The sequence below is a fragment of the Penaeus japonicus genome, unplaced genomic scaffold (assembly GCF_977035675.1).
Source record: "Penaeus japonicus unplaced genomic scaffold, GWHDUDI00000001_assembly GWHDUDI00000009, whole genome shotgun sequence".
In the NCBI taxonomy this organism is placed as follows: Eukaryota; Metazoa; Arthropoda; class Malacostraca; order Decapoda; family Penaeidae; genus Penaeus; species Penaeus japonicus.
The window spans coordinates 22,248,201-22,259,308 of NW_028234411.1; the positions used below are offsets into that span (position 1 = coordinate 22,248,201).

At 37.0% G+C, this 11,108-nt stretch overlaps 1 protein-coding gene across 3 annotated transcripts in view; it reads left to right on the top strand.

Moving 5' to 3' along the window:
• Positions 1-8,723, top strand: part of LOC122261584 (uncharacterized) — a 15,373-nt gene extending 6,650 nt beyond the window's left edge. For all 3 annotated transcript variants that reach the window (XM_043029297.2, XM_043029296.2, XM_043029295.2), the window contains exons 3-6: positions 1,476-1,569; positions 2,907-3,098; positions 3,996-4,673; positions 5,029-8,723. In XM_043029297.2, the coding sequence (XP_042885231.2) occupies positions 1,492-1,569; positions 2,907-3,098; positions 3,996-4,673; positions 5,029-5,763 (1,683 nt within the window). In that variant the 5' untranslated portion in view covers positions 1,476-1,491 and the 3' untranslated portion in view covers positions 5,764-8,723. The remainder of the gene's footprint in view (positions 1-1,475; positions 1,570-2,906; positions 3,099-3,995; positions 4,674-5,028) is intronic.
• Positions 8,724-11,108: the final 2,385 nt, after the last annotated feature.

Here is an 11,108-nt window from a genome sequence, read left to right on the forward strand (position 1 = left end):
CTAGGGAGATGAAAACACTGAGCAGTGTGGCTTGGCTTACTATGTACAGTATATACCTCAAGGTTGCCATGTGGTTAAGATCTTGGGAGTACACATGAATGGCTCCCTATGTACTGATATAGTATCCTCTCTCTTGGAATGTTTAAGAGGACCTAGAAGGAACTGGCAGGATGGTTGGCAAAACCAACAGTGACTTTTCAAAGGAGAATGTGGGTCACAGAGTTGGCTGTCTGTAACGAAGGCTAAACTCCTTCCACTTACCTGACCCAACTTGGTTCAAAGTTGAAGGGTGAATATACATGACCACATACTTTTGGTCAGCAGCCAGACCTCCACTATTGGGCATCTGCCTTTCAACTCCTGTAAAGTTAGGTCAGGTTCTCACTAATGGGCTGTCAGTATAGAACACACCTACAGAACTTAAAACACTGAGTAGTGTAAGCATTGCTTACCATGTCAGCACCATGTAGTCATGGGCTCAGGGAGTACTCAAGAATGGTTCTCTATATAACTTATACTGGTTTGAGAAACATAAAACTTAACTGAAAGTTGTACTTTTTTGTTTTGGTAGTAGTAGTATTAATATTGCATTTTTATTGACATACTCCATATATAGAAGATTGATGAAAACAGTTTACTTTGACAAGTGTGACTTCTGCTCACTTTACTTCTCTTTACTCTTTTGTTTGCAGGTTTCCTGGTAGATATTTCATCTTTTATTATTGATCAAAAGTTTTAGCTTAAAAATAAGTGTTACTGCCCTTGCTACAGGTGTAATTTTTGGCTAATAAGGATGGGACCGGTCTCACTTTATTTAAAAAGTAGTTGGGTAGTGACTGCAGTTTTCAGTCATGAATTCTTGCTGTAACTCTTCAAAATTGGGATTTTTGTGATTTTTCTGTAAATACATATTTTTCATATTCTCACTTTTATGAGGCAAATATGGACATATGAAAATAAGTGGAATGAACATGTCCTGATGGTTGTCTTCAACTGTTATGAAACCAGTCCCTTCTTTATCAGCCAAAACTTTCAAGAGGAGTAGGTGAAGAACATGATTTTCTTTTCTCCCTTTCCCTTTGGAGGGTTCTCCTACCTACTTATTTTGGTAATCTTAAAATACTTTTTTGAGAAAATATTTACCATTGTAATACAGCATATGCATCTTTAACCCATTAGCAGCGGATGGCATGATTTGGTGCAAAGGCAGAGTCGGTGATAGACGCGGATGGCACCATGCCAGACATGTAATTCAGCTATCCTACTGCACAGACCTTTTTTTAATACCGCGACCAATGGGTTAATATGTTTTTTGTTTTGTTTTGTTTTATTTATCCTTTGTGGTTTTGAAGTTGATGAGGATGTAAATGAGTTCAAGGAAGTGGCAATGGTTGCAAATCTCTAGTCTGTTGCATAGGAAGAATGTTTATAACATGTACATTAGTCTCTTTTAAATAAGATTTTTTTTTCTTCAGATTTTAGCTGGGCAAAATGGATGAGTTAGTACACCTGAAGTGGAATACCCACCATTCAACATTTACGGAAAACCTTAGTAATCTTCGGGACAAGGTAAGGACGAATGAATTTTGAATTTAGTTTTATTTTTTATTTTTTCAAATAAGCAAGGAACTTATGTTGTTACTTTTAAATTATATAATGCTAAATGCATATGAAAAGGACTTTTAACAAAGTTTTGAGTACATATATATTTTACATCACTTGCAACAATGGTGATCCTACACTTTCTCTCTCTCTCTGTCTCGATTCCCTCTCTCCCTCCCTCCCTCCCTACTCTCTCTCTCTCTCTCCCTCCCCCTCCTTCCATCCCTCCCTCCCTTCCTCCCTCCCTCCCTCTCTCCCTCCCTCTCTCCCTCTCTCCATCCCATCCTCCCTCCTCTCCCCTCCTCCCCTCTCCCCTCTCCCCTTTCTCCTCCCTTCCTCCCTCCTCCTCTCTCCTTCCCTCCTCCCTCTCCCCTCTCCTGCTCCTCCCTCCCTCTCTCCTCTCCTCTCTCTCTCTCCTCTCCCCCCTCCCTCCCTCTCTCCCTCCCTCCTCTCCTCTCTCCTCCTCCCTCTCTCCTCTCTCCTCCTCCCTCCTCCTTCCTCTCCTCCTCTCCCTCCCCCTCTCCTCCTCCCTCTCCTCTCCTCTCTCCTCCTCCTCTCTTTCTCTCTCTCTCTCTCTCCTCTCCTCCTCTCCTCTCTCTCTCTCTCTCTCCTCTCTCTCTCTCTCTCCTCTCTCTCCTCTCTCTCTCTCTCTCTCCTCTCTTCTCTCTCTCTCTCTCTCTCTCTCTCTCTCCTCTCCTCTCTCTCTCTCACTCTCTCTTTTTCTCTCTCACTCTCTCCCTCTCTTCTTTTTCCTCTCCTCTTCTTCTCTCGCTCTCTTTCTCTCTCTCTCTCTCTCCTCTCTCTCTCTCTCTCTCTCTCTCTCTCTCTCTCCTCTCTCTCCTCCTCTCTCCTCTCCTCTCTCTCTCTCTCTCTCTCTCTCCTCTCTCTCTCTCTCTCTCTCCTCTCTCTCTCTCTCTCTCTCTCTCTCTCTCTCTCTCTCTCTCTCTCTCTCCTCTCTCTCTCTCTCCTCTCTCTCTCTCCTCCTCTCTCTCTCTCTCTCTCTCTCTCCTCTCTCTCTCTCTCTCTCTCTCTCTCTCTCTCTCTCTCTCTCTCTCTCTCTCTCTCTCTCTCTCTCTCCCTCTCCCTCTCCCTCTCCCTCTCCCTCTCTCTCTCTCTCTCTCTCCCTCCTCTTTCTCTCCTCTCTCTCATCTCAATAAACTTGTCAAAGTAAAAAAGTCTCTCTTTCTCCTTCTCCTTCTCCTTCTCCTTCTCCTTCTCCTTCTCCTTCTCTCTCTCCCTCTTTCCCTCTCTCCCTCTCTCCCTCTCTCCCTCTAATTGATATTGTTTTGATTAATTTATTACAGCAAGTGTTTACTGATGTTACAATATCGTGTGGAGAACAGTTTTACCCAGCCCATCGTTTAGTTTTGTCAGCTTGCAGCAGCTTCTTTGCAAGAGCTTTGTCTGTGGCCACCTGCCGATCACCAGTCCTCTTGCTCCATGGGATAGAGCAGACAACACTAGAACAGTTATTGGTGTTCATGTATGATGGTGAGGTAGGTATAATGCCAACAGGTTATTGATCAGTTGTGTACTGGACACCATGGGACGGAGGTGTCCTCCTCTGCTCTATCATCACCCCTGCCCAATTCCTTCCCTTTTCCCCTTTCAGTTAAGTGACATAACTCAGCAGCACAATTTCCTCTCTTGAGCTAGTGGTATTTACTTTTCCCTAAAGAAAAGGAAAGTCTGAATCTAAATTAATAAAAATAGATATCTGAATTAAAAATACTTTCTAAAACTGAAAACAAACATTAAAAGAATAATATATTAGTTCTTTTCCAAGTAGATACAAAGTCATAATACGTATACAAGTATTGCATATGAACAAAATTTTGACCAATTTATAAGGAGGAACCAAAACCTAAAACTTTTGGTATAGTGCCATCATCTTATCCCCAGAGGCTTGCGTTATACCAACCATTATTATTCCTGCAGTATATTGGAAATCCGTGACAGATAGATAGTTTATCTAACATGTCCAATCCTTGAACCCTGCCCACTTACCACACATGACACTCACACCAACCAATTCTGACACTTATCTTTTAGTAGTCTGTATAGCCTCATCTATCACTTTCCCCCCCCCCCCCCCCTTTACTTCTCCTTCTGTCTCTTCCTACAGATACTGACCTTTTCCTGATCCTTATCACTCTCACCCCACATTCTCCTCCCTTCGGTTCTTCCCATCCTCATATATATCCCCCTCCTCCTGTTTATCTCTCATAGTCTCCTCCTCCTCCTCCTCCTCCTCATTCTCTCCCCCTTTAAAATTGAAGTTGAAATATATGTATGTGTGAGTGGAAGACTCTTGTATATGTTGATGGGTGTTAATCCTCCTGTATAATATTATAAAAAATATATTTAATCTATTTATTCTCTTTTGTCCATAGGTCACCATAAGTCATAGTAATCTTCCTAAACTTCTGAAAGCAGCTCGATGGTTGGGAATAACGGGACTACAGAGTCCTTTCAATAGGTCAGATCTGTCAACAATGCAGTCATCAAGTTTACAGGGTGATTCATCTCAGATTTTAGACATATGGACCCTTTTTAGCCAATTAGTTTCTTCATCAGGAGATTCTGCAACACTAGAGCAGGTTAGCAATTCATTACATCAGATAAGAGCCACATTAGAGCAAGAGGTCTGTGGAAATTCAACAAATATAGAAGAGACAAACCACCTTCCATCTCACAGTGAATCAGAGCCATTTACTATTATCAATAGTGACGATGAATCAGAAGCTTCTGTTGAATTCAAACCCATTTTGATTGAAGGAGACCCACACAATCTTTTAGGCAGTGAGGAAATGCCAACCACAGACAACACAGAGATCCAAAGGGACAATGAAATTGCTATTAGCCAGGTCCACGAACACTTCATGAATAGCCCGTGTCATTCTCGACAAAGCTTTGAGAGCAATACCTTCGAAGGATGGGATACTGAATCCGTCTTGAATAGGAGGAAGAGTTTAGAACAATTTGTTAAGGTTCAAGGTGGTGGAGACTCAGAAGAAAATTCTCAAGATATAGTCTTACGTTATGAAGGTAGTTCCAGTGAACCAGAAAAGGTAAGTAGAAGTGTGCTGATGCAGCTTACCAAACTCATAAACACAATGATTATATAATGAATGATATTAAGGTTGGAAAGTCCATGTCATATGTTATAGTTAATGAGTGAGCATATTAGTCTTCATAACTGTAATCAGAGCAGTGTTATATAAATAAACATATACAGTTATTGTTGTTAAAATTTCAAGGAAGTAATAAGAACTAAAAACTAGAAAATGTATGTTTAAGAAAAAAAAAAGTCAAGATGATAGTGCCATCCAGTTATTGGAAATTCTTATAAATAGCAGTAAATTATAATCACAGTAAAATTAATACAATAACTTATTTCATAGTCCTTATTTTAACATTTTCCAGGAGAATGTAGTTCACGAAGTTGAAAAAACATCAAAAAGATTTTTGTGCTGTAAGCACTGCAAGAAAACCTTCACTATACGAAAAGAGTTGATTGCGCACCTTAAGACACATGAGTTTCGAGACAGCTTTTGTGTAATCTGTGAAAAGCAATTTTCAAGCACAGAAGCCTTGGACAAACACTTACAACTGCGCAGTGTGTACTCTTGTCCAATGTGTAGATACATTACACATAGCAAACAGCGTCTCACAAGACATTGCACTATGCACAAGACAATGCAAGAAATGTTTTTATTGACTGATGAACAGCCTGCACCAGCATCTCAGACTCATACTGAGGAGGAGAATAATGCATCTGCTGGAGACCCTGCAAAATCAATTTCAGATTCTTTCAGGTGTCCAGCATGTAATGAAATTTTCATGGACTACCAACAACTGAAGAATCACAGTATCAATGGTTGCAATAGGTTAATTTGTAAGTATTGTAATAAAATCTTCTTACCCTCCAAGACCAGACAGTACAAGCGTCATCTCAACACACACAAAATCAAAAAGAAGTTTTCATGTCCCCATTGCCCTTACGTTTGTGATCGAAGGAGAAGCCTTACAGACCACATGTCCATACACACTGGTGAATACCGTTTTTCATGTACATTTTGTGATTACAAATGCACTAGAAATGTATCACTTCAGCTCCATCTGAAGAAAAAACACAAAGATCTTAATTGTACTCCATAATTTGAATAAACTTTACAAAGTTAAACTAGTTTTGCATATTTGTGTATGTGTGTGTGTGTTTAAGTGTGTGTGATTTTTTTTTTTTTTTTTATGTGTGCGTATGTGCATGCGTGCGTGCGTGTGTGCATGCATGTGTGTGCGTGTGGGCGCATGTTTAATGTGTGTTTATGTGTTTAAATGTGTGTGTGTGTGTGTGTGTGTGTGTGTGTGTGTGTGTGTGTGTGTGTGTGTGCGCGCGCATGTTTAATGTGTGTTTATGTGTTTAAATGTGTGTGATTTGTTTGTTTATGTGTGTGTGTGTGTGTGTTTAAGTGTGTGTGATTTTTTTTTTTTTTTTTATGTGTGTGTGTGTGTGTGTGTGTGTGTGTGTGTGCGCGCGCGCGCATGTTTAATGTGTGTTTATGTGTTTAAATGTGTGTGATTTGTTTGTTTATGTGTGTGTGTGTGTGTGTGTGTGTGTGTGTGTGTGTGTGTGTGTGTGTGTGTGTGTGTGTGTGTGTGTTTGTGTGTGTGTGTGTGTGTGTCTCCATCTAAAGGTATGTCTTTTATATTAATTAAAATTAAAAAAACTTCAAGTCTGAAGCTTTGGATCTAAGTGTGATTATTATTTTCCATGAGTGAGTGTGTATGAGTGAGCAGGTGTGAATGAGTGTCTAGAAGTGACTTGAGTAAATGTGTGTTTGTTTGTTTGCTTACATTGTGCACACAAACACTTGTATATGTATTCATACACACAAACATATAGATGCATATGCATATGGGCATTCCCCCCTTTTTTATTAAGACTGAAGCTACAGGTTTTGGACAGCTACATACCATTTCCTTTACTTCATTTTCCTCCCCCTCCCCTTTTTATCTTTTTTTTTTAAATAAAATATAGTTGCCAGAGCAACTATATTGTGATTTATATTTTATAAATTCTACTTTAGATTCTCATCATAAAATTAGATATTGTTGGGAAATATCTAGGGAAAAAGAAAGATGTCAGCATTGTGAAGTTTATTTCAGTCAGTTTTTGAGTTTTTATGTTATGTATTCATAACATGAACAGAGAATTTACCCACATTTTATGTTGTGTATTCATAACATGAACACAGAATTAATCATAAGTCATTTTACGTTATGTGTCCAGAATATGAACAGAAAATTTACGCATGAGTCCTTTCATTTTATGTATTCACAGATGAACATAGAATTTACCCATTAGTCATATTTCTAGATATTTCTAATGATGTTTCAATTTGTTGTGAATTATTGTTTTTTTAACTTTTTTCCCAGAAGGGAAAAGAATGTTTTATAATATCCTTTACAAACACATTAAGCAGACAGTAGTTGTTTACTTGTCATGTTCTGTGATGATCAATTATTCTTTTCTTTATTATTCAAAAGAAAAGAAGTAGATATAGATTATACACTTAATTGTTCAGTGCATGACGGCAGTGCATGCAATGATTATTGAAAGTGCTTTGTCAGAAAAGTATAAAATCTGCAAGAAAAATATATTTCAAAAGAAAAAAAATCTAGTATTATTATGATTATGCATTGCAAGAAGTATTATGGTTGGAAGTTATTATTATTATTTTTTTTTTTTCCTGGAAAGATTTGGAAAGTGACCCTTTTGGAAAAAAAAAATATAAATATTTTCACAAAAGACGTGTACAGTAATTAACTTTCTGATTTATATCAGTTGCATATTTTTAATTATAATTATATTTAATCATTATATATTTTTCTTTGTGATATCAATTTGCCCCTTCATACCTTTTTCAACAAATTTAGCCTTTCACAATTATCATTCCTACTGTTTATTTGCAATGCTGATAATGCAGAAGGAGAGAACCAGTGAGGAAAAAAATGTTGCAATTTCATAATTTAAGGACAATTGATGTAGTGATTATGAAGATGCTCATTTTTGGGTACTGATATGCTAACTATTTTTTTTTTTTTATATAGTAGGTATTAGATGGTATTGAATGTGTTGATTTAAAAAATAATAATAATCATATTGATTATTACTTTTCTTGGAAGCCAAGAAGAAATGATGTATTACATTTCATTATTACTAAAACAAGATGCGAGTCCACAAATGATTCTTCAGGCTTCCTTGAGAATATCTATATCACTTGCCAGGACAATTTGTGTAAATATTAGGATTTACAGAATGAACTTGCGTAAATTTCACTGATTTTTTGCTTTTGTTGAACTTACAAGGAACTAAATGTAATAAAAGAGTTCTTTTTTTTTTTTAATCCCTTGTTAAGCTTTAAAGAAAAGAGACAAACACTTTTCATGTTGAACTGCTCTATTTTTCACTTCTACATGTTCGTATCTTCTTTTCTAAGAACCCTTTCTTATTTCTAATGAGCATTGCTTGTTATTTTATACATATATTAAATCTATTGTCCTGGTTAGATAAGAACTGAGTCGAGTCATAAAAATAGGGTTAAATATCTATCTTTACCAAGGATAGAGAAGTGAAATAACTTTGTATTAGATGTAATGTGATGTAAACAGTACAAATCAGATATATGTAATTGGAGAAACAGAATACAGTAATTGTAATACATCTAAAATAAAAACAGCATGATGGAAAGACTTATTTTTTATTATTGAAGCTATAAATGAAAACAAAATTATATCAATTAGATTTGCTCAAGAACACTAGGTGTAAAAGATATATTTAAGAGGTAATTTAGGTTTATGTGATTTGGAAAAGTTAATATTTTCAGTCAACTCAAGGAAATAGAAAAAATAAGCATCAATACTCATAATCAAGTTGTATATTTGTATATCTGCAAAGATTTGTTCGACATGAAATAGAAGACTGTGTTTTTGTTGTGTATTTTGTATTGTATCCTGTATAACCTAAGCATAAATGAGAGGGAGGAGAGAAGACAAAGTCTAATGACTAATGACACATTAATTCTCTGAGTAAATGCATGTATATACTGACTATATTTTGTCATTTGTTTTCTTTTTTCCCACATATATAGTTCTGCAACTATTTATTCACCAAGGACTCAATTGGTAGACCTATCTTACCTCACCTTTTTACCCATTCTTTTAATTTTTCAGGATTTTTTATTGTTTTTATGTTACAGTAGTAATAACATTAATTATGATAATAATGGTAATTGATAAAAAAGTCTTGCAGTTTAAAGATTGGAGTATATAGATGAGGTCAGGCAGGCCTATTAATTGACTCCTTACTGACTTCATAGCTTGTGAAACCATCTATATGTTAAAAAAAAAGGAAAAAATAAGTGGACAGCTCCTGTCTCCAGTGTCAATGGGTTAAAAGACTGCTTATATTTTAGTAATATGTAAATTCAGAATTCACAATTGCTGAAACTATCACTGTAATGTACTTTCTATTATGTTCATAATCTAACATTTTTTTAAAAAGATTCAGTTGGGGAGTAATGTTGAAAGTGATATTACTCACTGTAATACAACAGGTGGTACTACTTAATCTGGTTTTATTTTCTAATTCTAATATCTGTAGAAATAGTTTATTGTAAAAAGTTGTCGGAAAATTGGCTCATTCAGAACTGTTTTCAATAAACTTAATAATCGCAATAAAAAAGAAATACCAAATATGTTAAAGTCTCTTCATTTTAACAGAAACATTTATATGAATTTTGAAACTCTCTGTGTGTCACAAAATAAAGATTTGAATTTAGTGTGTAATAGCTTACAATTAGAGAAAACCCTCTTATTTGCCTGGTATATTTATTAAGATCACATAGCTAATATGATATAAAACTGTAATATTCAAATTTTGCCATAATGTAAAGTATATTGAGGACCAGAAATACAGCAGCACAGAAATGTCTAAAACAGATATGTACATACCGTCCATTTTTATTCAACCTAATATCAGTCAGTCTATCTATATTCTGTATACATGATTTCTTCATATTTATGTAAATATCTATCTATCTCTCACCCACTCTCACTCTCACTCTATATATACTCACTATATATATATATATATTTATATATATATATATATATATATATATATATATATATATATATATATATGTATATATATATATATATATATGTGTCTGTCTGTCTGTCTGTCTGTCTGTCTGTCTGTCTGTCTGTCTGTCTGTCTGTGTGTGTGTGTGTGTGTGTGTGTGTGTGTGTGTGTGTGTGTGTGTGTGTGTGTGTCTGTGTGTCTGTGTGTGTGTGTGTGTGTGTGTGTGTGTGTGTGTGTGTGTGTGTGTGTGTGTGTGTGTGTGTGTGTGTGTGTGTGTGTGTGTGTGTGTGTGTGTGTGTGTGTGTGTGTGTGTGTGTGTGTGTGTGTGTGTGTGTGTAGATACCTAGATACACATGTGGTTATATGCAGAAAATGCACTTACACAATGAGTGTGAAGTTAATATTGCAGTAAGATGGGTTTATTGATTCCTTACTCATTATGTCAGGACAGATGTATGATTTTGTTGTTTAGACTGTACAAGCACGTATCACTGATAGTCAAATGTGTAATAATATATTGCATTTCTCTGTCTATCTCTCTCGTTCTCATTAAAACACTCACTCATACTCGGTTGTCTGTGTTCAACTGCATATTTAATACACAGACAAATCTTGCCTCCAATCAAAGAATCAATCAAGGGGCTAACGCCAGAAAGGGCGCTTCACCCACCCCTCATTTCTAGCCACGAGGATCCCTAATAGCAAACCACGAAGTAGGAGCACGCCGCGGCGCTTCCCTAATTATTCCCGACAGCCTTAATCCGTTTGCCCAACCTTCGACTTTCTTGGTCATCCAACGGCCTCTGCCACGCAAGGTCCTATGGTGCAGTCATTGGTTGGACACACGATCCCTTCAACTATATCACACGATTCGGCATAAGGATCTGTTTCTAAAGACATCAAGACACAATTCCAGGGCACAGAAAAAGGTCTCAATACCATACATCAAGATTGACAATATCAGGGCTTTCATGACACGTAGCTTGTCCTTATGCAGGCACCGATATCCCCAAATACTCTACCGCCAGACCAATCCATCTTCTGACTTACTGGTCTGACAGTTCAAGGACATGGACCGCACTAACTAGGTATGTAAAGTTCTGTGCGACTTCATTGTCTATGCCACGAGCACTTATCGACTGAGTGGGTTTCCTGGGAGACCCCCAAAAACCCTGGGTTATGGTCTTGGTCCAATAGAACCCCAAACATAAATGCTTCGCTTCACTTGTGACTGCATCAAGAGTCCGCAGAAGAGTCTTGAGAGATTCAGAAAGAATGACAATTTCAGCAATGAATCCAGTGTCGCACCGCATATATATCCAGTCCATGGAAGAAAAGTGTCGGAGCAATGACACAG